This window comes from Canis aureus, chromosome 15, assembly GCF_053574225.1.
Source record: "Canis aureus isolate CA01 chromosome 15, VMU_Caureus_v.1.0, whole genome shotgun sequence".
NCBI classification, from domain to species: Eukaryota; Metazoa; Chordata; class Mammalia; order Carnivora; family Canidae; genus Canis; species Canis aureus.
The window spans coordinates 55,268,155-55,296,125 of record NC_135625.1 but is presented as its reverse complement, the minus strand read 5'-3'; the positions used below and the strand labels follow the sequence as shown (position 1 = coordinate 55,296,125).

General features: G+C 50.6%; 1 protein-coding gene across 6 annotated transcripts; it reads left to right on the top strand.

Moving 5' to 3' along the window:
* The first annotated feature begins 112 nt into the window (after positions 1-112).
* On the top strand, positions 113-27,455 carry WDR91 (WD repeat domain 91). 6 transcript variants are annotated; one of them, XM_077850020.1, is made up of 15 exons: positions 113-277; positions 1,782-1,961; positions 2,679-2,739; positions 4,347-4,429; positions 5,326-5,456; positions 6,498-6,663; positions 14,762-14,917; positions 16,427-16,620; positions 17,333-17,483; positions 18,690-18,784; positions 18,940-19,108; positions 20,970-21,078; positions 21,908-22,020; positions 23,274-23,471; positions 25,874-27,455. In XM_077850020.1, the coding sequence occupies exons 1-15, from the start codon at positions 155-157 to the stop codon at positions 26,036-26,038; spliced, it is 2,094 nt and encodes a 697-aa protein (XP_077706146.1). In that variant the 5' UTR covers positions 113-154; the 3' UTR covers positions 26,039-27,455. The 6 variants fall into 6 exon arrangements, with proteins under 6 accessions (XP_077706146.1, XP_077706145.1, XP_077706149.1 ...); XM_077850019.1 differs by having other exon boundaries at positions 2,532-2,739; XM_077850021.1 differs by lacking the exon at positions 113-277 and adding an exon at positions 1,013-1,032 and having other exon boundaries at positions 2,532-2,739.
* The last annotated feature ends 516 nt before the right edge of the window (positions 27,456-27,971 follow it).

The window sequence follows — 27,971 nt, the reverse complement described above, 5'->3', positions numbered from 1 at the left end:
GGGGCCGCAGGCGCGCGGCGCGCGAAGCGTGCGCGCTGGTAGGCGGGCGGCGGCGTGACGTGCTTGGCGCCGGCGCCCGGGCCCGCCCCTCGCGGCCCAGGCCCCGCCCCTCCCGTCCCCGCCCGCCGCGGCCGCTCAGGGCGCCGGCGCAGCGATGGCGGAGGCGGTGGAGCGCACCGACGAGCTGGTCCGGGAGTACCTGCTCTTCCGCGGCTTCACGCACACGCTGCGGCAGCTGGACGCCGAGATCAAGGCGGACAAGGAGAAAGGGTTCCGGGTGAGGGCGGCGCGGGCAGAGGCGGCCCCGAGGGAGCCGGGCGCGGGCCCCCCTCCCCCAGCACTGCCCTCCGGGGCGGGAGCGGCGCTGTCGCGGCGCGGGGGGGACCGTCGGCAGCCGCGCGTCCGGGGCCCTCGCTGGACGCAGGACGGACTGAGGTCCTGCGAGGGGCCGTGACTTGCCAGAGGGTGCCCGGCGAGCCCGCAGCCTCGCGAGGTTGGAGCCCGGCTGCCCTGACTCCTGGCCCAGCTCTCGGTCCTGCACGCTGCCGCCTCCAGGCAGGTGCTGGCCAATTGGCCTGGATGGAGATGGAGGTTTTAGGAGCTACGGTTGGGTCGACCGTTGAGTTTGGGCAACAGAAATATTCAAATAAGTTGGCTTCCGATGGCCCCGGGGGCAAAGGGCTGTGCAGCCCAAAATGTTAGCTGGGTTCAGATGTCTTTTTGTGTTTGTTTTAAAATGGCTTTGCAGGTGACTTACTGGCCTCAGTTGGGGAAGCCGGTGAACATTTTAAAACCTTGTATTTCCCCTGTTCAAACATGATTTTCTGTTGAGAAGTTCTTGGAATTAAAAAAATTTTTGTTTATTTATTCATGAGAGACAGAGAGAGAGAGAGAGAGAGGGAGAAGCAGGCTCCATGCAGGGAGCCCGACCTGGGACTCGATCCTGGGACCCCGGGGTCACCGCCTGGGCGGAAGGCAGGCACTAAACCGCTGAACCCCGCGGGCTGCCCTAGAAGTTCTTGGAATTTACATGTGTGTGACTTGTGTGTTTTTGCTGACTCTTGGTTGGTGTTGGCGGGTGAAGTGAGAGAGGCAGTGAGCTAGTGGCAGCAAGAGCCCTGGGCAAGGGGACCTGGGTCCTTGTCTTGCCAAAGTTAGTGGAACTTAGAGGCAAAAGCAAGTATTTTCAGCTGTCCAAGCCTCCGTGCCCCCCCCCCCCACCTCCGATGGGGGTGTTGGATTGGTATCTTCTCCTCCAGACTGTGTAACTCTGGTGTGATTTTTTCACATGGAGGTGACTTCTTTGGCTGACATCTGAGCAGCTGCCAGGACCGGGGTGGTGCTTCCATGACTTGAATCAGTCAGTGCATTTGTCCGCGAGTCTAGGACTCCTGGAATGGTGGAGTCGTGTGTGTGGGGTGACTATAGAGATTGTCTCTCTCTTTTTTTGTTTTTTGAAATCGTAGGCACCTGAGAGCAGAGAATCAAAGTGACATTGTCGAGTTGGTTGAGTAAACCAGACACAGGTCTGAGACCTAGACTCAGGTCTCCTGCTTTGTGCTTTTACATGAGAAATTTCCATGCTTGCTAGAGGGTCGAACCACAGATCTAACATCAGAAAATAGCTCTACCACATGCCTGTGTTTTGAACGCTTTAGATTGCTAACTTAAATAATAACAGAAGCCACAGCAAGAGGAAAAAGCTGTATGAGCTTTGCGAAATGATGGGAACATTGCCTTTTGTCCATCACCAGCTCCTCCATCCCATCTTTCTCCACCAGGTGGATAAGATTGTGGACCAGCTGCAGCAGTTAATGCAGGTGTATGACTTGGCCGCGCTTCGGGATTATTGGAGCTACCTGGAGCGGCGGCTCTTCAGCCGCTTGGAGGATATATATAGACCCACCATCAACAAGCTGAAAACCAGTCTGTTCCGCTTTTATCTCGTCTACACCATCCAGGTGCTTGTTAGCTCACAGACTCCTTGGAGAGAGTTCTTTGACCCCAAAATAGATTTTCTTTTTAATTTCTTGGGAGGACTCTCTATGTTCCTCTGGGAAAGGGTGGAACAGTCACAGCGCAAATTATTTTTGACTGTTTTCCTACTTTTCCCCCCTCCTTCTCACCTCTAGATCATCTGACTTGTCTTCCTCATTCCTATTTCCTCTCGTTTTAAGCACATAAGCCTGGGTGGTGTTTCAACAAATAGAAGTAGCTGGGTTAGTTTGAGTAATAAAGCTTATAGCTGACCTGGGCAAATAAGCCACTTAGATTATTTGAAAATCAACTAGGAATTTTTAGGATGGCATTTATCTTCAGGACTTTAGTTTAAACCAGCTTCTTGGAAATTACAAGGAATTTGAGAAAAGAATGATGTCCTTTATGGCATTTGTAGATTATATTTGGCCTCTTCCCTGGCAGGCTGGCATCCAGAGGCTCTCTGTTGTGCAGTAATGAAGAATCTTACTTCTGGACTTCTGTGTGTGTCCCCCCCCACCCCCCACCTTGCTACCTCTTCTTTATCTTGGCAGACAAACAGAAATGACAAAGCTCAAGAGTTCTTTGCAAAGCAGGCCACAGAGCTCCAGAACCAGGCTGAGTGGAAGGATTGGTTTGTCCTGCCCTTCCTCCCATCCCCAGACACCAACCCCACCTTTGCTACCTACTTCTCTCGACAGTGGGCCGATACGTTCATTGTGTCCCTGCACAACTTCCTGAGCGTACTGTTTCAGTGCATGCATATCCTCTCCACTGCCCGGGGCTATGGGCCGAGTCTGCCGCTTGCTCTTGAGGCGATTGTTTCTTCTCCAAAATGCCCATGGACCGTTGTCATGTGTTCTGTGAGGGGGCTGGACAGATTGTGGTTATTTTTGCCAGCTGGCCAGGAAATCCTACATCTTCGTTGTGACGCTGCCGAAGTAATAGCTGACATCCATGAGCCGGGACGGTAGTAGCAGTGGGGTACAAGCTCCTGGCTCTGCCGGGAGCCCTCAAGTAGTGCTGGGCAGGTACAGGGGGTCGAGAGGTGGCTGCTGCTCATTGCAGCTGGCCAGCCTTGAGAATACCCTCTCTGTGCATGCCCGGTGCCCTCCTCCCCGGTCCCCCACCCCAGGTTATTCCTTGGCTTTCTTGAGATTAGATAGCAGGTCAGAATATTTCTTGGGCCACAGCTTCCTTCCTGTGTTACCGTTTGGGTCACTCTGACAGTGACCTCAGTGTTCCTCAACTTGCCAGAAAATGGAGCAGCTTTAAGAATATGTGTATGGCTATTTAAGAGAAGGAGAATGTATGTAATTTGTAGCCTACCATGTTGACCATTTTGTCATGGAAATTCAGCATTCATGAGGCCCAGGACATCCCCCAAGGCTTATGCTCTTTAGGCTGGAATTCTAGAGGAGGAGAAGGGAATTGGGTTTGAATGGATCTGCCTGGTGAGTCACTGATAAATTGGGTGTTGTAGAGGCCCCCCCACCACGGGCGGCCATTTTGGCCTCTGGGAGGGACATCTCTGGAGGTAGGAAGGGTGCCCTTTCCTTTTGTGTTGTGGGTCTGAGTGGGAATTCCACTCTGGCCAGGTATAAAAGCCCCTCCTCCCCACCCCTCCACTGCTTTTTATCCTGAGGGCTTTCAGGCTAAACTAGCAGTGGGCTTAGGCCAGTGGTGGTTATGACTGACCATATGGACCCTCTAAGGAAATTGGAAACGTCAGTGAAGGTCTTTTCAGTGCAAGTTAGTGCCCTGCAAACACACACATTGGAGCCCCAGTTCCCTTCCCTAGGACTGGAGCCCTACCTGATTTGTGCCTGACTGAAGCTGTTTAAGGTGGAAAGGCTGACTCCCTGACCCAGAATGTGGGTATTCATAGCATGTATGAGATTGTCCAGTCTGCCGGAAGCTCTCTGCTCAGTCTACACCTTTGCTAGGGAGAAGTGCAGTCTGGAGAGGGGAGACTGAGCCTTCTGCCCAGATAGTAGACCGGCAGGCCCTTGGTGTCACTCCTGAGTGTCTGCACTGACCTGGCTACAGTTTGTGTTGGCTGCAAAGCCCACTGAGTGCTAACTCTTTGCTGCTGGTGTTGGGGAGAAAATGCTCAGGTCTAGATTTACATCCTCTCTCTGGGCTGACCAGCCAGGTTGTCATGTGTGTCCATGAGTCTGTCTGGAGAAAGTCAGGCCAGATCCAGTGCCAAGGGAGAGACTCTTCCATACAGGTGTGGAGAGCCCGCAGGATGAAGTCTGTCCTCTGCGCCCTATGACTTAGGCTCAAGGGTTTTGCTGCTGGGTCAAGAGTGTGGGAAGGGCTTTTAAATCATTTCCCAGGCAGGCTTTTTCTTTAACTTTGTGCACCAGTTCCCGTGATCCTGAACTTTGATGCAGAATGCCAGAGGACCAACCAGGTTCAAGAAGAAAACGAAGTTCTTCGCCAGAAGGTTTGTTCTGAACACTCTTGCTTCTTGGGTGGGAAGAACTTCCGCTTTTCACATGTGAAATTAGGTAGTGGTGGTGGAGGGCTGGTTAAAAATAGGAAAGCACTAATCTCAGATGCAAGTGAGTCACCAGCAAGTCAGTACTGGTGATTTGGGGGCTGTCACAGTCTCTGAAAACCAGACGCCAGCTTCATGTTTAGCAGGAACAGCACAGTATTGGCAGTGAAGTTTGAGAGGAGGAAGACTGTGTGCTTTCCTGGGTCTCTTTCATACCCCAGTCCCTTTCCAAATATATCCACATCTGTGTTGCTTACAACCCAGATATAATTTTGTTATTCTGCTCAGCTCCATGACCCTCTAGTCGGGGAAAATGATAGAGCCAGGGGACCCACATTTGCTTTTACATGTCTCTGTCATTGACATCGAGGCCGCTGCAGGTCATATATTTGGAAAAAGGGAGATCAAAAGCTGTTTGCATTTTGGGTGCGGATATATTTTTATTTCAGGCACGAGGTCAAAAATGCTGAACTTTATTTAAAAATAATTTTCCATGAGAGTCCCAGGGCCTGATTTTGTCGATTCCATAGGGTGGAGGACCGAGTAGAGCTGTTTTTCTCAATGAATTCAGGAAGAAGCAAGTCAAATGAGGAAAAGAAAAAAAGTGGGATTTGTGTTGGTCTCTCTCCTCACTGTAGTCCAGAGACAGCTGCCACTGGACTGTTTACCCACTCCATGGGGAGCAGAGGCTGAGGCCGGCTCCCCAAGGCACAGACCCAGGGGCCCCTAGAGCTGGCGAGGTTGGGTATTGGAGGTGATGTGTCTCCTCCTTAGCAGAGGGAAGGTGAGAAGATGAGGTGAGGCCACCATCTCATTCGCAAACCCCCGCCCCCCCCCCCCAGCTCTTTGCCTTGCAAGCTGAAATCCACCGCCTGAAGAAAGAGGAGCTGCAGCCAGAGGAGGAGGAGGCCTTGGTCCAGCACAAATTGCCTCCTTACGTCTCCAACATGGACCGTCTGGGGGACTCGGAACTGTGAGTGTGTGCGGGCTTTGGGGCATGTGAGGGCAGCACCTCCTCTCATCTGTTCCGCGTCGTCTCCCCCTGACCCTGCTGACATGGAATTGCCAGGGAGCCTCCTTGGCCCTTGCTGTTCCCATCTAAGCTTTCTGAGCAAGGTGCCGGGCCTCTGAACCTGCCCCGAGGGAGGAGGGGCCCTGCACGACCAGATGTGTGCATCTGAGTAAATAATAAACACAGATGCCCTCGTAAAGCCCCGGGCAGTCTGTGTTGAGAGCGGTGCCTCATGGATGAAAAGGTTGGCACCCAGCAGGTTGGATGCAGTCTGGTGGAAGTGTGCTCCTACCCGAGGGTTCAAAGAGGTAGGCAATTGGGGAGAGAGGCCACCTTAAAACACAGCCGGTTAAAGCGGAGGCCCCGGCCGACGGTAGTGATGGTAGCAGTTGAAGAGACCGAGGCACAGAGTGGCCCCGCAGCTAGTGGCAGGTGAGGCAGGATGCCAAGGCAGGCCGGCAGAGTCCGGACCTAGGTGGGGTCGCGTGCGCTACCAAGTGAAACACCTCTGGTTTCCGAGCTAGCATGGTGGGGGCGGGGGCGGGGATCAAAAGCAAGCCAGACCCATAACTTAAAAAAATCTTGGCTTAAACTAAGTAAAAACAAACAGGTGCAGTTAATTTTATGATGAATTTGCTAGAGCACAGTGTATCCAAAATACCATTTCTGCCCGTGACGACTATAAACCAAATATTTCTGAGATCTTGTGACCATTTTTGTGCTGAGGCTTGGCTTCCGGTGTGGGCCTTACGCCGCTGGCGCGCCTGGCTTCAGACCAGCCCGTTTCAGGTGCTCAGCGGCATGTGTGGCCAGTGGCTCTTGGACGGCAGAGAGCTGCAGGCCTTACCGTGGTGCAGAGATACTCCCTGTGGTAGAAGAAACAGTGCCAGGGGTAGTGCTTGCCCCAACGTGGGGGCCTGGACCCGGAGCCCAGGGGGCCCGTGCTCTGGGTTTCCTCACGTCCCCCTCCGGCCCTGTGATCTTGTGTGTCTGCTTGTCCAGGGCCATGGTGTGCAGCCAGCGGAACACGTCCCTGTCCCAGTCGCCTCGAGTGGGTTTCCTGTCCTCGCTGCTGCCTCAGAGTAAGAAGAGCCCCTCAAGGTTATCGCCTGCGCAGGGCGCGTCCCAAGCTCTAAGCTCGGCCAAGAAGGAGCCCTTCAGCGGTCAGGTGAGCGCAAGGCCTGCCTTTCAACTCCTGCCAAGAGGCCCCTGACATCTGACTGTACTTTCAACGTATGTGGAGTCAAGCGAGGTCTCATTTATTCTCTCCTTAGGACTGCTCTCTCTGGTGTCCTGATGAGATCCTAAGTTCACATCTCACTCCCTTTCTTCCTTCCTCCCTGCCTTTCCCTCACACATAAGTGATGGTGCTGCAGGGGGAGGGCAAAGCTAAGAGTAGAGTGGAGGCAGTGAGGAGGAAATCCACTTCCCACAGCCTTCGCCCACCCTGCTGGCCAGCACTGCAGGTGTCGTGGGCACCCTGAGATGGTAGGCGGGTGGGTGCTGCTGGCCAGGGGTGGAGCCGGGTCTCAGACTGCGTCTAGCTTGGAGGGACCTCTCACCTGGCCCCTTGCCACTACATTGCCTGCACTCCTGGGTCCTGCCTTTAAGCCTGTGACCCCCTGCAGGGGAGCGGGTGCCTGGCAGGGAGAAGTGAGCTTTGAATCTCTTCCCTTTTTCTCATTAAATTCCTGTGAACTCGTGAGAGCTTGTGATGGGGAGTTGGTGGCTGGAGGGTGAATTCAGGCCACTGTGGAAGTTTGAATGTCTGGTGATCTAAAGCAGTGTGTAGAGGAGGAGTAAATTAGAGTGGCTTCTAAATCAATGTGTTGCTTGTACAAGTTGGTATTCACTGATTCCTCAAAGGACTTTGGCTGTTCTTCACTTTTATGGAAGCTCGTAAGAGAATTTCTTTTATGCCAGGTCATGTCCAAAATGGCCGTGGGTCCCACCGAGTGGTTTTCCTGGCAGAGATGGTCAGAACTCACTGCTGTGGGCATCGCTTTCCAGAGTGAAAGTTTAACAGGCCCACAGTTACACTTTGCTGCTTGGTCAGGGATCCTTTCTCTTTTAATGTGTTTTTACGAGCTACAGATAAAGTAAGTCATCATAATCGCTGCCCTCCTCTCTTACCCCCTTGGCCTGAGAAGAGCTGCAAGTGATGCAGAAGTTTGGGGCTGCTCCCTGCCGCAGGGAAGCGGGGGGCTGCCCAAGGGGTGGCAGGGCTTTTTAGCACAGCCCGTGCTATTTTGCTGTTGAAGTGCAGGTGCTGAGCAGAACGCTGGGGAGTGAAGAGCGCAGGCTTCGGAGTCAGGCCGTGTACTTTCAGTCCCGGGTCCTTGTTTATCATCCTTGCTCAGATTGCTTTAAAGTCACCCCGATTTACTTGGATGATACTAACATTTATTGCCCAGGAGAAGTTCCTGAACTGCTGTAAGAGCCCTTGGTATACGCATGCCTGACAGACTGTACACACCCAGTACGTGGTAGCAGTGCTGGTTGCATTTGGGAAGGTACTGGCCTACCGGAGTCCTCGACTCAGCCCTGAAACCCGAGGTGCCAGCAACGCAGTATGACTGTCCCCTGGCATTCATGAGGTCCCAGGGCAGTCCCAAACCAAACCTGGTGATTGCCATGGCAGTTTTTCTGAATCCCGAACCTGAAAATTCGAATTCCAGTTCTGTGGAATGTGGCTGAGTAAGTTATATTGTTTGCATTGCAGATCTCTGTCACAGTTGAATATTTTATAAGTGTAATAGTTGATGTTTGGGGTGCTAAGTCTCTTGAAAAAAAAATGCAGGAAATTCTGAAATTCAATTTCATTGACTTAAAGAAAACACGAGATGGGTTCTTTGGGGTTAAGCCTGTAGCTTTGTTCTTTATGTGTCCAGGAACTAAGTGTTACGTATTGAGATTCGCATGGGATTGGAAATTTTCTGTGCAGTTCATGTTCATGGGATGAGGGTTAGAATGTAATTCGCAGCAAGCAGTTGCCTCTAAAATCTGTTCCAACAGAACTTGGGTCACCGTGAGGTATGTTAACAGAGCAAAGGTAGCTCTCTTTCCATTTCATGAATGGGGGTGATAGATATCTGCCATCTGAAAAATCCAATGTTTAGGTCACTTGTGGTTTTATTAATTTGTTAATTAGACTCAGCCTTGATACTTCAATTCTGAAAATAACTAGTATATTTGAGGTTGAGGAAAATCAGAGCATTTCAGAGTTACAGGAAGCTTAAAGGTTATCTGCACCCCCCCTCCTGTTGGGTAGAGGAGCACGTCCTCTGATTGATTGCTTCCTGTGATGTGGAGCTCACTACTTGTTAATATGGGGATAGTTGCCTCTTAGATATTTGTAGAAACCTCTAAAAGTTTTACTTGCTGATCGTAGCTTTGCCCTTTGAGCTACTTGGACACTTCCTATCTTGCCATGCTGAGCACTCTCTGTTCATTCTTCCCTCTCCTCTCCAGTGTTTTCCTGTATGACATGACCTTCTAGACCTCTCACCATCCTGCCTCCCTCCTCTGGGGGACATTCTAAGTTTTTAATTCTTCTGTTATAATTAATACACCAAATTTGAGTGTATTAAAATTTGAGTGCTCTCTTACCAATATCAAATGCAGTTAGTTGTATGATCGCTTCTTATGACTGTAATGATACATTGCTTTTATTTTTTAATTTATTTTTTATTTTTTTGATACATTGCTTTTAACTTAGTAGAAAATGACATTTGAAAAAAAAAAAAGAAAATGACATTTTTTTTTTTTTTTGACATTTGTTTTTTTAATGAGCCACCTTGCTTTGTTAGCGCGTATGAAGCACAAAGTCTTTTTTTCACTTTTGACTCAATGGAGCTCTCTTTCTCATTTTATTTTAAGATTTTATTTATTTATTCATGAGAGACACACACAGAGAGAGGCAGACATAGGCTGAGGGATAAGCAGGCTGCCTGCGGGGAGCCTGATACAGGACTCAATCCCAGGACCCTGGGGTCACACCCTGAGCCAAAAGCAGATGCTTGACCACTGAGCCACCCAGGTGCTCCTCTCTTTACTTATTTATTTTTTAAAGAGTTTATTTATTGGGCAGTCCAGGTGGCTCAGAGAGAGAGAGAGAGAGAGAGAGAGAGAGAGAGGCAGAGACACAGACTGAGGGAGCCCAACGCGGAACTCGATCCCGGGTCTCCAGGACCAGGCCCTGGGCTGAAGGTGGCGCTAAACCGTTGAGCCACTGGGGCTGCCTCTCTCTTTATTTTTAATGAGTAAGCAAACAAAAAAAACATAAGGTTTATTACATTACATTATTGCTATTACATTAGCAATAAATAAAATAATCAGGCCTTCCTGTTTTAAATCTGATTTATGTATAGCATTGGACATTTCAATCACATGAGCATCTTGCCCACTTGTGATGGATCATTGTAACCTGGTCATTACTACTGAAACGTTCATGGCATTGTACATGGCACAATATATGGTGATGTACACTCTGGGCTTTATAGACATCTGGAGGCAAAATTTAAGAAACAAATGGAAGTAACTCGAAGACCACAGCTCCTGAGATCTTCTAGGATCTCTGTTACAGTAGTGCCTGAGGGCACCTGCACTGCTGGCTCACCCAGCCTCCACTTTTTCTCGGTCTTTCCCTCCAGCCTTATAATGCCACTCCTTCCACTCCCACTCAGGAAGCTATGGGGCTGCCAGGTATTATAGAGATAACCTCTAATTGGCTGTAAAGAAAGCAAACTTCTGCATTTGTAACTCTTATTAGTATCAAATTACTTCATAGCTACTGAGACATCAGTGGTAAGAACAGCTGCCCTTGGGGCTGTTTCCATGGATTTTAATGGGACAGAGGAAATGGGAGCCCTCTTCCATGCCTTTTGTTCTATAATTTTACGTGTGATGAGGGCCTGTCCTCTGGGTAGCTTTGTATTACTTCAGGTGAGACCAGATTACTGGGACTTGTTTCCTGCCTCTTTTGGATGACCGCCTGGTAAAGAATATAATTTGGACCACTTGGAATGTTTTATGAATCTGGTAGTTAAGACTTTTATGAGGTTTGCTTTCAAAACTGTAAATTACCATATTATCACAGTAAACATTTATTTAGGTTATGTACAGTTGTAGCTAGACACACGTTTACCTTAACCTATTTATTAAAGTGTTCTGTGAAGTGCTGCATTCACCAGTTTTTAGCACATTATTGTTTTGTTGTTCACCATTCTTTAGTAAATAATGAGATGCAGTTGAAGGAGAAGCTCTCTGAAAGTGGATCTGATAGGTCATGTCTAGGTCCCTAGCTCTCTTGGCATAAACTACCCTGTCATTATAAAGACAGTTTTTCAGTTCATTGTGGTGCCTTCTTTTAACACTGTTTGAATTTTCCTTTTGGAGGATGGTCCAGCCCTTACCTGACCACCTACTGGACAACTTCCTTCTCATCTTGACTTGGAGGGAACCACCTGCCTTTGTACTTTTTTGTGTTGTATTTCCTGTCCTGGCCAGGAAAGTGCTACAGGGGACTTTTGTGTCAGAGGAATTGGAAGTCCATCCCAAGCCTCTCTCTTCCATAGGTATAGAAGACACACCATGTCTTAAGTGTAGCGGTGAGCAGGAGAATTAGAATGCCACAGAGCACCTGTCTGCCCTCTGTAGCATTCCCCGCCTTAGGGCTCCAGGCTGGATCCCCTGTGGTCTACGTACTTCCAGGGTGTGAATGCAATATCACGTGGGTTCTTTTCCCTTTTCTTCTCAAGGGTCCAGTGTAAAAATTTCTGGGTCACGCTGATAAATCTGTCACAACTGCATAATAGTTGGTCCAGGCTTTTTGAGACTTTCTCACTTGTCTGGATTATTATTTTGGAAAATAACTGTCAACCCAGGAAGTGATCTTTCTTTCTTTCCACAACTGTGTATGTAGCTGGTTGTAGAGTTGCCTTGGCCATGTTTAATCAGAAAACATGGCCTCTACCACCGTTTTGTTAGTTTGTTTTCTGTTTTTGTTTTGTTTTTTGTCTTTTTTTTATTAGAATGTGAGGGCTTTTAAAGATATTTTTTGGAATTCTTTCCTTTCCTTTCCTTTTTTTTTTTTTGAGTCCTCTGCTGGTTAAGGTTTGTCTGTTTCATTTTTTTAAAAACTGGCTGTTAATCCTAGTGGTCATTTATATTGTCTCTTTAGTCTCTATTTCATTAATTTTCATTCTGATCCTTGTTATTTCCATTTTTTCTAACTTTGGGCTTCATTTGTTTTTCTAGTTCCTTGAGGAGGTTGTTCATGTGAGCTCTTTTTTATTTCTTGATGCAGGCATTTATTGCTATGAATATTCCTCTTAGAACTGCACCTGCTGCATCTCATGAGTTTTGGTGTGTTGTGTTTACATTTTCATTTGTCTCAAGGTATTTTTTGGTACTCTTTTTTGATTTCTGTTTTGATCCATTGGTTGTTCAGAAACATGTTATTTAACCTCCACATATTTGTGAATGTTTAAATTTTCTTCTTTTAATTGATTTGTAGTTTGGTATAATTGTGATGCTTGATATGATTTCAGTCTTACCAAATTTATTAAGACTTGTTTTGTGGCCTAACATATGATCTATCCTGGAAATGTTCCATGTGCTTGAGCAGAATGTGTATGCTGCTGCTTTTGGATGGAGTGTTTTGTATTTGTCCTTTAGGTCCATCTAGTCTAAAGTGTAGTTCAAGTGCAGTAGTTCCTTGATTTTCTGTCTGGATGGTCTCTTTATTGTTGAAAGTGGGGTATTGCAGTCCCTAACTATTATGACATTGCTGCCTATTTCTCCTTGGTATTTGCTGTGTGTATTTGGGTGCTCCTATGTCTGTGCATAAATACTTACAAGTGTCATATCCTCTTATTGGATGGACCCCTTCATCATCACCTAATGACTTTGTTTCTTATTGCAGTCTTTGGCTTAAAGTCTATTTTGTCTGATATGAGTATAGCTACCCTTGTGGAAGTCTTTAGTCTGATTTGCCCCCGTGATCAGAGATATGGGGAGGAATCCATAGATTCATATAATCAGGGCTGGCACTCTGGGATTGCAACCCAGGGAGTGAGCACTACCTGGGGATCATGTGAGGTATGCCATGGTTTTAGGACTTCCTTGTATATCTTGACCACCTCTTCTGGGTAAGTAAGAGAAGTCTTTTTCCACTTTCTAAAACTGTGGAACCTCTTCAGTGTTCCATGAACCATGGGTTACTTACTTCTCAAAAATGGCCAGAAGTGCTGTGAGAAGGGCCTTGTCCTTGTTATGATTTAGCTCTGGGAACCTGAGTGGGAACCTCAGTGGTCCCTATGGGAGCAGTAACTTGACCTAAGCCTCAGTTCTTCCTATTAAAATAATGTCCTCATCTTTATTTTAAGGGCACATTTGTAAAGTTCCTAGCGTGGTGCCTTGCATGTGGTCAGCATTCAATGAGTAATATATTTTGGTGCTGTTATTGTTGTTGGTTTTATTTCTAAGGTTATCTTGGCCAGGAATCCTACTTATCTGGCTTCAAGATAAGCCAGAATGTGGAGCATCAAATACTTTGCCTAGAAGAAACCTCTGTTACAAGCATAAGTCGATACCCCGGAGAGCACCTCAGTCAGAAAAACAAATAACCCTGAAGGTCAGCTAGTTAGGCTCTATGTGAACTCAAGAGTCCTTTAAAATTTCCTTTTGAACTTGTCCCATGGTTTCAGGGTCCAGAGGAATCTGTTAATCATTTTAAGTTGTTTTGTGTTAACGTAAAAAATAATGAGTAGAAGTAGAAAGCGAGCAGACTTTGGTTGAGTTTATTCTCTTGATTTACGTCTTATATGCTGATGACTTGCCAAGAGATTGGCCTCAGACCTGAGTGGCTGTTGGCATATGTATTCCTTTGCTAAGAGTGTAAAATAAGGTGGGGAGAGGGGAGCAGTGTTGGCCATCACAGTCTGTGGGAATAAGGTTGGAAAGCCCAGTGAGATAATCTGGAAAGGATGAGGTGACCTTTCCTTTTCAAAAGGTTCTGGGGGTGCCAGGGTGGCTCAGTCAGTTGAGTGTCCGACTCTTGGTTTTGGCTCAGGTCATGATCTTGGGATCACGGGATTGAGCCCTGAGTTGGGCTCTGTGCCCAGTAGGGAGTCTGCTTGGGGTTCTCACTCTCTCTCTCTCTCTCTCTGCCCTACCTCTTGCTCGCTCGCTCTCTCATGAATAAATAAATCTTTAAAATTTTTAAAAAATGGCTCTAGATTAAGAATCTTTTCTCCATGGAAATGGGGTGGGGATTTTATTAATTTATCTGCTGTAACCTTGGCCTACTTTATCACTCTTGTCGTGAAAAGGGGCCAGAAGATGCCAATTTCTTTCCTGCCCATTGTATCTTGCTCAAAGGTCCTTGAGTTTCCGGCAGTTTCTGTTAATTTCTGGTTGCCTAGTAACCATTTCCAAATACTTCAGTTTTGGGGCGCCTGGGTGGCTCTGACAGTTAAGCATCTGCTTTTGGCCCAAGTCATGATCACAGGGTCTTGGGATCGAGCCCCACATTGGGTCCCTGCTCCCCGGGGAGCCTGTTTCTCCCTCTGCCCTCTACTCATGTTTGCTTGCTTGCTTGCTCTCTCTCTCTGTCTCAAATACATAAAATCTTGAAAAAAAAAAAAAAAAGACAAATACCTCAGTACTTGTTAACCTTAGCTGGCTTAGTCATACACTTGGCCCAAAATAGGAGAGGGTATTGTGTTCCTTTTGCCTCCAGAGAGGTGATTGTATGTTGCATAAACTTTTTTTTGTATTGCCCAAATATATAGTTGGTCGTAGATGTTTCTGACACCTAGCCTAGGGCCTGACCCTCCCCCCCCCCCCCCCCCCCGCCCCGCCCCAGTCATGCTTGGTAAGTGCTGGTCTCCTCCTCCTTACCTGGAGTTAATTGTCCTAGCTAGATAAAGGAGGTACATGTGTCTGCCTGTAGGTGAAGGATAGGGCCGGCTGAGGAGTGCTGGTGACCTGCTTCTTAAAACAGGGGAGTGGACAACAGAAAGGAGGGGGTCCAGACTGCTTAGGTCCCTTCTTGACTTTGCCCCTAGACTGAGATGGTAATGTTCTGACTACCTCTCTGCACAGCTGGGCATGAACCTTACCCAGGGAGCTGTAGGGTAAGGAAGCTGCCCCCCGGCTTCCGCTTCCTCCACCCCCCCATTCCCCCCCACCCCCAGCAGAGGTGTCATGATGTGGGCTCAGGCAGGAAGTGACTTTTTACAACCCCGTATCTCACCCTCTAGCCTGCCAAGGGAAAGGATGCAGCATGTGGGCCCAAGGACGGGAAGACCCTCTTCAGTGGGTTGGCCTCTGGGGAGTCCAGCTGGTCACAGCACCGGCAGCGGCGTCTGCAGGATCACGGCAAAGAGAGAAAGGAGCTTTTCTCTATGACTTTGCAGGTATGGCTCAGTCTTGGCATTGTGCGGGTGCCTGCAAGGACAGCTGTGTGGCTGCTGTGGAAATAGGTGGGGTTGGTACAGCACCTGCTCTTACCTCCTTATTTCTGCATGATAATATTAGCGTGTCAGATTCTGGGAGGCTTGGCAGGAGAGCCCCGTTTCCCCTGCTTTAACCCAGATCACCCAGCCTTGCTCTTTCCCAGGACCCCTTTGTCCTGCATCCCCTGCTGGAGATGCTGCCCTGACATGCAAGGCTGGGCTGTGGCCCTAGCCCTTGCCTCGCTGAGCCCTGGGACTCACATCACCACTGAAAATGGGTCAGGGTCTACTCTTCCTGGCAGTAAAACTGCTTCTCTTTCTGTCACGTACTCAGGATTGAAGGGAAGCACCCAAGGGATTTACTGGCTTTGCCATCTTGTTGGTCATTTATCCCCTACTTGGGGCTACGTCGCCTCTTTCAGAAGCACTGCTGCCAGTTACCAGCCCTGTGCTGGTTGCAGTTTGATGGCATAGGCCTTAAGGTTCTGATCTTGAATTGTCCTCTTCTGACAGTAGGATTAGGGACACGCCTGCCCCCAGCCACTCCCAGAGAGCACCTGTCTGAGCTTGGAGGTCTCTCCCTCTGTTACATTTCTTTTGCTGTAGAACTGTGCTTTCTGTGACCCTGAGAGCACTTAGAAGAGCCTTGGGAGCCATACGGGGTGGTGGAGGTCGCCCTGGCTGATGCCCCCTGGCCTGGGCTATATCTGGGTGAATGGGTAGTAGCCATGGTGGTCAACATTCAGTGCACCAGGGAGGCAGAGACCAGGGCGGCTGTGTTCTCACCAAGCGGCAGGGTGTGGGGGGTACCCTCTGGTGCCCGGCCTTGTTCTGGCTCTGCTCTCCTGGGGTCTCTATCGTTCTGTCTGGCTGGTCGCCCCAGTCTCTTGGCAACCCCTTCCCAGGTGGAGGTGCTGGTTGGTATGGTGAGATGCTGGCCGGGGGCTAGGCTTACCTCTGACTGACCTGGCTTCCCATCCAAATCTACCCCTTGCCAGCTCTTGACCTTGGGCAAGTTATTTAACTTTCTGCTTTCAGACTTAGTTTCCACAGTTATAAAATTGGGTTAATAGTAGGACCTCAGAAGGTTTGGGGCAGGATTAAATGAGGGAAACAAACGTAGTCGCAAATACCTATTCACCCAGGTACAACCTGGCACTTACTAGGTGCTCACTGATTTTTATTGTTGGCCTGTCCTGAGTCATGTCAACTGTGATAGGCAGAGGATGCCCATGGCCCACTACTCCCTTAGCAGGGCCTGTGAGAAGGGGAAGGTCTCTAGAGACAGGCCACTGGCAGAGCAGGAACCTGCCTCTCCGACAAACCGGGTGCTTCCTTCTAGACCCTGTACCCCCCGAGGGCCTCCCGTAGCATGCTGTGGCCTGGCATCCTAGCTGTCCTGTAGCGGGTCCCCGGATGTGAAAGGCTGGACCCAAGCCAACTGACTTGTCCCTGCTTGGCTTGTCACAGAGTGCAGAGAAGAAGCCCGAGGCTAGTGTCCCAGAGGCCGAGCCCTTCCCAGAGCTCCACGTGGAGGCGCTGGAGACGCTGACGCGGACTTCTGCAGCAGGTCCCGAGGGCGGAGGGGTCCGCCCTGAGCAGCCATTCATTGTGCTGGGGCAGGAGGAGTACGGGGAACACCACTCCTCCATCATGCACTGCAGGTGGGCTCGGGTCTGTGGGGGTAGGCCTGGGCAGGGAACATGCTCCCCAGGAAGCCTGGCTTATCAGGCTGTGCATGTGAAGGTGTGGCGGGCAGGACGCACACCTGGTGGGATGGTCCCTGCTGGACCACAGCCATCCCTCTAGCATCAGAGGAGGGCTGGATAGCTGCTCTTGGCCCAGGTAACTTCTCTGTCCTTTACAACTGTGGGTTTCTGAGTTTTAGGAACAAGTTACCTTTTATTTGAACTCCCTAAGACTTAATTTTAATTTACTTTATGTTGCTTTACTTGTAGCTAAATATTTATCGTGTACAAGCTTCTAGTCACATGTGGGAAAAGCATGACCTTTATGAGGAACCCTCATGGAGTGTGGTTTTCAGAGAGTGGTTGGGCTCCCTCTCCTGGCGCAGATCGTCTGGAGCTGTGGCACAGGAGGCACCAGGGGCCCAGGAATGGGGCTGGTGCACCTTACTTGCTGCTTTGTCCCTGTTGCTTATTACCATAGGGCTCGGTACACAATAGGTCCCCTGTAAGTAGTTCTCGGACAAGTGAATGGATGAATGCTTCTAGAAATAGTTTTCACCCATCCTTGGAGTGTAGGCAGTTTGAGAAATCGTTGAGGAGTCAGCAAAGCAATTCTCTGGGTGCTAGCTGGAGAGGATGGTGGGCTCAGGCAAGGATGGTAAGAGCCCCCTCCTCTCTTCTGTCTTAGAGTGGACTGCTCGGGGAGGAGGGTCGCCAGCTTAGACGTGGACGGGGTCATCAAAGTGTGGTCTTTCAACCCCATCATGCAGACCAAAGCGTCCTCCATTTCTAAGTCGCCGCTCCTGTCTCTAGAGTGGGCCACCAAGCGAGACAGGCTGGTGAGTGACACCCATCTTGCTGCCGTCTGAGTGGGGAGCTCCCAAGGCCATTCCCCAGCATCTGGCAGCACAGGCCGACCCGAGGCAGCCAAACCAAACCCTCCCTTTTCTCTAACTGGGGGTGGGGGGCACATGCACCCAGACTGTCTCTGCAGGATTGTGTTTGGGGGGCAGGGGTGGTGGTTATTGGGTTAACAATGTTCTCTGTCAGCTCCTGTCATCTCTCCAGTTTCTAACAGCCCACCACCCGTGTTCTCAGCTGCCCCTGCTCCTGCCCAGACCCATTCCTGTGTGACAGGCTCCCGGAGAAGCTGGTGGGGCTGGTGGCCTATGGGGGCCCCTCGGGTCCTCTAAGTGCCATTAATACATTGTTCTCTTTCCTCCTGGACTTTACTACTTGAGAAAGAATTTGTAGTTAATGAGGTAAACTTGATTTATAGAGTTGTTTTTTTTTTTTTTTTTTTTTTTTTAAGATTTTATTTATTTACTCATGAGAGACAGAGAGAGAGGCAAAGACACAGGCAGAGAGAGAAGGAGGTCCCATGCAGGGAGCCCGGCATGGGACTCGATCCCAGGTCTCCAGGATCACACCCTAGGCTGAAGGTGGCGCTAAACCGCCGAGCCACCAGGGCTGCCCGAGTTTTCTTTCATTATATTCTATTTCGAGGACATCATACCAGACAGCCCAAGAGGCAAACCTTGTTGGTTTTTTAAAAGTTTTTGATAACCTGCAGGAATTACCCTATGGTACTAGGATCTCCGAGCTTACTCTGTACAAGTATTAGCCTGTACTGATTAACTGCCAGGGTTAATTTGAGGTTAGAATGTAGGCGGCTAGATGGTGAGCGAGAAGGGAGGATGGGAACAGCCAGGATTTAAAACTGGCAGAAATGGAGGGAAGGTCGAGGACCTCATTTAATCAGCCGGCACATTTCCAGGTGTATCTCCGGCGATACCTCTCTCCTAGTCCATAGATTCCTTTTGAAGTTTCGCTTCTGTGCAAGGTCACCTGTGATGTCTTCACTGTAACTTTTAAATGAGGTCCATTTTAGCCAGATTTCCCGAGTGTGTTGGAGGCCTGCAGAGGCCGCAGGCTGCGGTGCTGTCCTCACCTCACAGGAGTGGGCCTGCCCCGCCCCCACGGTCCTTCCTGATGGGCCTGAGCCCCATGCTCTTCCTTGCATCTCCCGCCCCTTCTCGTTCCAGCTCTTGTTGGGCAGCGGTGTGGGGACAGTGCGTCTCTACGACACGGAAGCCAAGAAGAATCTCTGCGAGATCAACATCAACGATGACATGCCTAGGTGAGCAGTCGCCACTGCCCACACTCGCCATGCTCCGCGGGGCTTGGGTCTTGCTGGGCCTTCGGCCCCGGCCCCTGGGGGCTGGGGGCGGCCCCCCTTAGAGCCGAAGCCTGAGGTTCAGGCAGAGTGCTGACCCAGCCCCACGTGTATTGCAGAATCCTGTCGCTTGCGTGCAGCCCCAGCGGCGCCTCTTTCGTCTGTTCGGCCGCAGCCCCGAGCCTCGCTTCCCAGATGGACTTCTCGGCTCTGGATATCGGCAGCAAGGGTACTAATCAGGTTCCTGGCAAGCTGCTACTGTGGGACACGAAAACCATGAAGCAGCAGGTGCAGGCTCTGCCCCTGTGGGTCTCCCCATGGGTCCGTGCGGGGTCACACTCCTGGGGTAGCTGTGCGTTCGCATCCCTGACTTCTCCCGAGCCTCATCCTCTCCTTGCTCTGGGCTCCTCAGATTCCAACTGGTGAGGCAAGTTCAAAGTTGAAGTGTTGGGAAAGTAGTAACACGCCAGTTGGGCAGATTGAGACCTGTGCCCCGAGCTTAGATGTCACACACAGCCCTTCAGAGGGCCCTTGTGGTGTCTTTAGCATTTTTAAATTTCATTTCGTTTATATTGAAAGTCTCTAAAAAAAAAATTATTGGAGGAGTTCTGGTTCACATCAAAATTGGGAGGAGGGTACAGAGATCTCCCATTTACCTCCTTAGGCCTTGGCCACTGCCAGGCTTTATACCATCTCCATAGCTTTGCTTTTTCCATCATCTCACATAGTTGGAATCTCATAGCATGGTCAGATTCAGATTGGCTTCTTTCACTTGGTATTATGCAATCCAGTGGCTCATTTTTTTTTTTGGAGACAAGTGGAGTCTCTTTCTGACTCCCCATTAACCTAGTATTGTGTGGAAATGCCAGCAACAGCTGGAACTGATGCAGACACGTGCATGTTCTGAGAATTGACAGCCACATAGAAGCCACATAGAAGCTGGCTTGTGAGCCATGTGGCCCGCCTTCTTCAGGGGCCAAGGACTACCCACCTGCCGTAGCAGGAGCTTGCTGCTGGGACCCTAAGTCCTGAGAAAGAGGGATGATGTGTGAGCTTACACATGTAAAAGGCAGCAATGTTTCTTATTAAAATCAGTCTGGGCATGCAAACATGGCGTGGCTCTTGCCTTGAACAACAGCTTCCCGAGGTCACTGGATGGCACAAAGGGTGCCCATCCTACAGCTGGGCTGTGGCACAAGCGTTCAGTTGGCACCTCCCCACATCCGCCTCTAGAGATGGTGTGCATTCCCACCTCGGGGTGTCCCCGGGGCATAAGGATCGGTGCCACACCGGAATTCTCAACCACCGTGCCCTGCCGCGTCTCTTCTCCTCCTGAGGGTTCCTCGTCTTGGCAAACGTGCCCCACCGAGAAACTGGGTGTCTTTCTGGAACCAGCCTTCTCCCTCACCCCGCAGAGTCCCTGAGCAGACCTCGTCAGCTCCACCTGCAAGATGTTTCCATTCCGCCCACTGCTCTGCACTTGCAGGAACCCACCCTCGACTGGCTCTCTAGTGCCCCTCTCTGGACACCGCACGACCTCCTGCCGGGGGGACCTCCTGCCATGGCTCCCCCGACCCGCTGGAGGGAGTGGCCGGCTCTTGGCATGTCACACTGCTCCCTGTCCTTCTGGATTTCCCATCCACACCACTGTGGGCCCTGCAAGATCTGCCCCCCCACTACCCCAGCCTCGCGGTGTGTCCCGCGGCTGCAGGTCTTCCCTGAGTGCTGTCCTCTCCCTGGAGACTTCTCATCCCCACCCCATCTGGCACACCTTTGTCCTCCATCTCTCAGGTGTTTTCCCTTGTACAGCCCAGGTTAGTTAGATCCTTCTTAATCTTTCTCTTTTCCTCAAAGGCACTTATATAATAGTTTCATGTTTACTTGTGATCTTTAAAGTTTTGATGAGATACGAGTACATACAAAGGAGTGTTGCAGTCAAAGGTTTGCAATTATAATGAGAAGCTGTAACACAAGCAACTTTGTACCGTTGCAGTTTGAAAGTAGAACCTTCCAGTGCTTTTCATGGTCTTGTACGCGCTCCTCAATCTTAGTCCTTCCCTTTGCAGACAGAACTTGTCTTGAATATTGGGTGGTGGTTCTCTTACAGTTTGAGATTTAGTCGGTTTTTATTTTTTTATTTTTTCGCTAGCTCCAGTTCTCCCTGGACCCAGAGCCCATTGCCATCAACTGCACGGCCTTCAATCACAACGGAAACCTGCTGGTCACAGGGGCGGCTGATGGCGCCATCCGGCTGTTTGGTATGCAGCAGGCGTGCTTGTGGAGGTCTGGCCCCCTCCTTCAGTGTCCCACAGAAGGAGTCTTGCACAAAAATGCAAGACTAGACTAGAAGCTACTGCAGAAGTCCCAATTTGGGATGCTCGAAGTAGAGCTTAACTTTGGTCCAAGCCTGCTTCTTTCAAGACCTCTGTGATCGTTCACCTTGCACGTGGTCAGTGTGGTGGGGCTTAGCAGTCCTTGAGTCTGGAGCTGTTGATCCAAGTCCTGCGTGAGATCCAGGAGGACACATAAGTAATGCCGTGCTGTCTGCCTGGTGTGGCTAGTTCGTTCTCCTGGTAAAAGCATCAGAACAGTGTGCTTCTGAGTTATCCGGCACACTGTCTCAGGAGCCCTATGCAGGTCTGCCCCCAGGAGAAGCAGAGTCTGGGAGGGAACTAGGGACCGTGTCTAGCAGACCCCCCAGGTGCCCTGGGGGGACCTTACAGAGGCTGCCTGGGAAGGATTTGTTTGTCTCCCTAGACTTGCTGGCTGCCCAGATGAGCTCAGGCTCCCCTGGGGATTCCTGAACCTCATTTTCAACCCAGGGAAGAAAGCTTCATTTTAGATATGTTAAATCGATGATGAATACACTGGAGGAGAGAATGAGCAAACTGAAAGACCTTTTGGGCAAGGGTCAGCTCTGTGATAGCTGTAGGTCCCAGGAGGCCCTTGGCCCCACAACCGTTCCTGCCTTTGGGCATAGGGCAAGGGGCGCTTCCTGTTGTGGGTGGATGCCTCCCCAGGGTCTGGATGGGGTTCTTTTTTTTTTTTTTTTTGGATGGGGTTCTTAGTGTTCTCTCCTTGCCTCAGATATGCAGCAGCATGAGTGTGCCATGAGCTGGAAGGCCCACTGCGGGGAGGTCTACTCTGTGGAGTTCAGTTACGATGAGAATACCGTGTACAGCATCGGTGAGGATGGGAAGGTAGGTGGGAGCAGGATTTTGATGGGAAACTCCTCTTCCTCTGGCTCAGGCATCTGAGATTCCAGAGAGCACCAGAATGGCATGAGGAGCTGAAATTAATCCTGGCCATGCCCTTTACTAGCTCCGTGACCTCGGGCCCCTCTCTGCCTTAGCGCGTCATCAGTATGTTAGGGGTAGTGATAGTAACCAATCTCTGGTGAGGTTTGAATAAGTGTGGTGGGAGTTGGCTATCAGAAAAGGGGAGAACCCAGCCTTCCTCCTTGTTGTAGCAGAAGTGACTCTTCCCACTCTAGGTGGATCAGTGGGGTCCAGATTAGGGCCCAGGTTGTGAGGGTGGTCACAGTGTGACGTGTAGACATGCTTCCTCGAGACAGTGTGTATAGGCCAGGGAGGAGTCAAGAAATGTAAAAAGGAAGTCAGGAGATAAAAAGTGAAGGTAAGTGCCCCCTTATGTGTTCTTTCTGGAAGGACACGTTAGGATTTCTGGAAAGGAAGCTGCGGTTGGGAGGCAGGCAGGCCGAGGTGGGAGGAAGACTTGTTTTTCCCGTATACCCCCCTGTACTTTGGATTTTACACCATGTACCTGTATTATTCATTGAAAACTGTAATTACAAAGTGAATTCTTCATTTGAAAACTATGGGAAAGAATTTTTAAATTAAAGCTTGACTTCCTATTTGAGTAGGATTCTCAGTTAAGAGGTTGTCACACAGGCAGCCAGTCCATGGTGTAGACGAAAGGATTATGTACACTACAGTACATGAAGCCAGTTTGTAACCATACTGCTCGTGTTCAGTGGATTACACTGCTGAGACAGGGGGAGGATATTGGGAATTTATCCTCTCTTTGCTTCTAAGTCAGAAAAATCCACTTGGGTTCTAACCCTAGAAACAACAACAACAACAGTAACAATCCCTTGGAGCATTCCCCCTGCTTGAGTGATGGGAATCCAAAAATGGGTAGTTACCTGCCCGCTTCTTCTCTGGGAGTCAGGCCAGAGAGAAAGTTCAGGCTCTGCTGTGAAGTTGCGGACTCTTTCTAAGATGTTCTTCTCTAGAAAATTGTTTAACTTGTGTTAGGGAAAGACAGACTGGGGAGTCGTCCCACTAGCTTTCCTTGTGGCCTGTAGACCCACCCCCTCTCCCCTGGGATCCGTCCCCCCGTCCCCCCCCCCCCGCCCTGCCCCGGCCTGGCCCTGGAGAGCCGTGGCCAGCCCCCACTGAAAGAGCGTTCAGGTTGTGTTTTGTGGTTGCAGTTCATCCAGTGGAACATCCACAAGAGTGGCCTGAAGGTGTCTGAGTACAGCCTCCCCGCCGACGCCACGGGCCCCTTTGTGCTGTCTGGCTACAGTGGCTACAAGCAGGTTCAAGTGCCCCGGGGCCGACTCTTCGCCTTTGACTCGGAGGGAAATTACATGCTGACGTGTTCGGCCACAGGGGGCGTCATCTACAAGGTATGGGGGTGAGTGGGGCTGTCATGGTGGGCAGGGGGCTTCCTGGAGGTCTGGGCCCAGCTGAGTGCAGGGAAGCCCCTGACCCAGGATGGATAGCGCCTGGGGCCCCCTGGCTACAGGCCTGGCAGGGGGCTGGCCCCCTGCTCGGGATGGGGACGTGGCATGGCATGCTCGTCCTTTTCTTTGCTTGTCCCATCTGCTGTCCTTTGACAAGATTCTGGCCCTTGTCTGCTTTTGTTCCTTGGGAATAATACCTGTTAGAGAAAGTGTGAAAAAGTAGGGAGAGGCATTGGGAAGTGTGTCGGGTTGGGGCGGGGAGCACCCCGCACATGGAGAGGTGGTCCGCTTTGTGACTCATCTGGTATAGATATATTAGTTTATTGGAGGTGCCGTGGGTTACGGACATTCCAGTCCATGGCCAAGGTGAAATTCGGGGCTGTGGTTTATCACACCATGATGTCAGTTGTCCAGTTTGGTTTTGTCCCTCAGTTGATGTGCTTGCTTTAATTCTCACATCCGAGCTTCTCTGATTCGTGTACTTTTCTGGTACAGTTGTCTGAAATTATAAACCTCTTCTGTTTTATTGGTATTGTCAAACCAGTGAGGAGGATTTGAGTTGTAGTCTAAGCATATGTTTGTTGTTTTTTTTTTAAGATTTTATTTGAGAGCAAGAGAGGGTGATGAGCAGTGGGGGAGGGAGAAGCAGATTCATGCTGAGCAGGAAGTCCAGCTTGGGGCTCCATCCCAGGACCCTGGGATCATGACCTGAGCTGAAGGCAGATGCTTCACCGGCTGAGCTGCACAGGCGCCCTTCGGCATATGTGTTTGGTAACCATGCCAACCTGTTCTTAGCCTCAGTGGTAACTCTGCCTACTGGTAGTGTTCAGTGTGTAGGTACAGAGCCACAGGTATAGTGTTCTCTGGTTGGGGGCTCTCCACGCCCCCATTGCCATGGGTCATCTGTCTGTGGACAGCACATGCTGTGGATGGCAGTTGTGTGCAGGCATCGGCCTAAGCCCTGTGGGTGGACGCAGGGGAGACCGTGTGATCCTGCTCTTGTGGAGCTCACGCTTAAAACACCCACATCCTAGACAGGGCAGGGTACTGAGCCCAGGAAGCTGGGCAGGGGCTGAGTGCTGAGGGGAGACCCCTGCAGGGCGGTGGGGGGTGGGCGGTGGTCTGTGAATGTGAGGCCTTCCGAGGAGGTGGAGGAGGAGTTGTTGGGAGGACAGGGAGTGAGGCAGGCCTTGGGGCCCCACAGGGACAGAGGCAAGTGAGAGCACTGGAGCTGGGGGAGGCGGAGGGGAGTGCAGAGGAGGTGGCATCAGGAGCCATCTAGACCATTGATCCGGAGCACGGCCCCAGGTAATCTGGGTTTACCATCAGTGAGGCTCTTTTCCACAGATGATGCGTTGAGTGGCTCTTGCCTTCTTAAAATTAGCTCTGTAATTTCTTGTAATTGCTGTTAGAAGATGCTGTACAAAGCTTTTGGTTTGCAAGCCTAACTGGATTTTATTGGCTAAAAACTGAGTTTCAGTTATGCTATACTTTGTGTATGGTTTTATGTGTGTTGTATGGATTTTTGTGTATTTTTAATCATGAGCCTTTGTCACTTGTGTTTTGTCCCAGTCAGCCTTTGTCATTTGTTCCCATTAGCCTTTGTCATTTGTCTGGAATGCCTCCTCCTTTCCTGTTCTCTTGCTGCTGGGTAGGGATGAGAAGGTTCTGGAATTCTGCTTGAGCCAGGGTGGCTACTGTGGGCTGATGGTTTGCAGTCAGACTTGCTCTGTGACCAGTTGATGGGTTGCAGGATTTCCCTCTGTATAATTTTTGAAATGCTAGATACGGGGTCTACTTACTTAAGGAATATAATGAATTTTTGATCCTATTTTTACAGACTTTAAACAAGCTATGATTTTTAAATTACAAAGGCCAACGACTTCCGGTTCTTACTCATGGGTGTTGTCTGTAGCTGGATTGGTCATTATGCATGCTCCTGGCTTCCCCTTCCTTGATACCTTCCGACTCCTCATGCTGTGGGCTGAGTCCTGGTGGCTGGTGCTAGTGGGAGAGAGGCCGGGCTCCTCCGGGGTCCTCAGGGCCCTTCCTGGGCGCCACTGTGCTGGGTCCCGCGGTGGATGACCTGCAGCTTGCACTCCTGGGGGAAGCAAATGGGAAACCAACCAGCAGAAACCCGATCTAATGCTGGGGAGCAGGGAGCCATGTAGGGAAAGAACTGGGTGTAGGTTGGGGTGGGCGCAGAAGGCACCGGCCCACAGTGAGTTAAAGGTGGTAGAGGAAATTCTCTAGTCTTTTCAGGTGTGTGATATGGTTTTCCACCTAAGACAAAGGAGTAACTATAGTGGCCGTGTTTGTGACACCTCCTCTCTCCTGTCTTGCAGCTGGGCGGGGATGAGAAGGTTCTGGAGAGCTGCGTGAGCCTGGGCGGCCACCGAGCCCCTGTGGTCACCGTGGCTTGGAGCACGGCCATGGACTGCGGGACGTGCCTCACTGCCTCCATGGATGGCAAGATCAAGCTGACCACCCTCCTGGCTCATAAACTCTGAGGGGACCCACCCTGAGGGACACCACGGAAGCAGTATTATTCCGAGGGGAGTGGAGAAACAGGACAGGAAGACAGGGCACTCTGCTTCCCACCCCTGGCCAGTGTGGGGACTCCTCAGGGAAAGATTGTCCTGGAAATCGGGCACTGCCGGGCTGCAGTGAGCACACGGGATCCACATGGAGTGGTGGCACGTGTGTCCTAGAGACCAGCATGCTGGGTAGTGCAAGAGGCATGCTCCAGGTGGCAGGGAGGAAAGTTCAGGAAGCAGGAGATGCAGTGTGATGGCTATCCTGTTGGGCCAGGAGGGGCTGACAGGGATTGTGTATATATTTGCTCATTTTTCATCTTTTTTTAAAAAAAGAATGGTCTCGCAGTCAGCTGGTATGTCTTTCTGGAACATGTGTGTGCAGCAGAGCATCTCCCTTCACCCTTTGCCCTTGAAGAGGCAGGTGTTGCCAGAGGCAGCCGGTCGGCTTTGAGCCTAGGCCTCCCGTGCCAGCTGTGCCAGCTGTGGGGCTGAGCCATGTGGCAGGGTTGCTTTGCCGTAGAGCTAAGATGGCCCGTCTCACTCCGCTGGCGAGCTGATGGTTGTGCTGTCGCTGTTTCTTTGGGCTCCAGTCAGGCAGGCCATAGCATTCCTTTTCTTCCCTGCATTGCTGGAGCTTCTTTGGGATGAGGTTAGGGTCTGAGGCTCTGGTCCTGCCTGCTCCACGTGGGTGTCCCCTCCCTCCGCCACTGGGGTTCCTCTCTGTCACCTTTACATCCTTGAGGCGGACTGGAGCTGGCCACCAGTGCTGTGTGCTGATGGTTGGCGAGAGGACTGGGGCCAGGGGGCCAAGCTTGCTTGGCCATCTGAGGTGGGGGAGGTGTGGCTCTCCGGCTGCAGATGGGGGACAGATGGCCTTGGTGGCCAGGCACTTGGGCAGTCGTCAGGCCTCTGGGCTCCAGCCCACTTCTGGTGGTGCAGGTCTGTAGTGGGGTTGCTCCCAGTTACCTACTTGTGGAAAATCATGAAGTCGGTCCTCAGGCCTGGGCTCCCGTCCGCTGGGATCTGGGAGGAAAAGTAGGTATTGAGGTGGCCCAGCTATGAGAACACCAGAGGCTGGTAAGTAACTCCTTGCACATTTTTACTTGTTTCTGCCTTGGTAACCCTCTCTTCAAGTGAGGAAAACCAAGACGTCTCCATTTACAGTTTTCCCTGTTTTCTGCAGTGAAACAGCAAAGTATCTCCCCTAGTGATTCAGTAGGACATTTAAGGAGCCGTCGTCACGTGTTTCATTTGTGTGACAGAATTCACTGTTTAGCCTCAAAGCTTTGTTTCAGTTTCTCTTCTTACCCCTTCTCTCTTCTCAATATGGTCTCCGCAGCTACCGAGATGTCTAAGGATCACAGAGAAACAAAGAACACTTGAAAAGCTGTGTCTTCTATCTCTTCCTTTATGGTCTGGGCTGAACACCCACCACCTCCCTTTTGTTTTGACCTTGGCTTGAGATTGAGGGGCTCCACGGCCCTGCCTAAAGACACAAAACCACAACACTACCCCAAAACACACAGAAACCCCCAAACCCCAGGAACCTCTGATCTTTTGAAATTGGCAAAAGGAGGTGGCCAGACCTGCCCCTGTCTGCCTGTCTCTCCTCAGCCTTCACTCCATCCTGAGTGCCGCCTGGTGCTCCCCCCTTTGTCACCTGTCCCCCCTCCAGGAGGAGCTCTTGACCTCCAGGAGAACACGTCAAGACTTAGACTTCCCTGTCCTTCACAAGAGCTGGCCAGGGCACCTGCTCGGGACCCCAGCAAGACTCCTCCCACTTCTTTTGGGCAAGGGCAGCTCGTGGGGAAGCCATCAAGCCAGTGCAGCCTCAGGTGCCAAGCCCACGGGCTGGGTGTGGGTGTGCCTACGGTCCTCTGGCCACAGCTGCCTGAGAGCCCGGCCT

Bases quoted from the DNA above. Each gene is read 5' to 3' on its own strand.
- WDR91 (XM_077850019.1), top strand. From the start codon at position 155: ATGGCGGAGGCGGTGGAGCGCACCGACGAGCTGGTCCGGGAGTACCTG. The intron at 14,918-16,426 runs GTATGGCTCAGT...GGCTTGTCACAG, and splicing joins TTTTCTCTATGACTTTGCAG to AGTGCAGAGAAGAAGCCCGA. The intron at 17,484-18,689 runs GTGAGTGACACC...TTCTCGTTCCAG, and splicing joins CCACCAAGCGAGACAGGCTG to CTCTTGTTGGGCAGCGGTGT.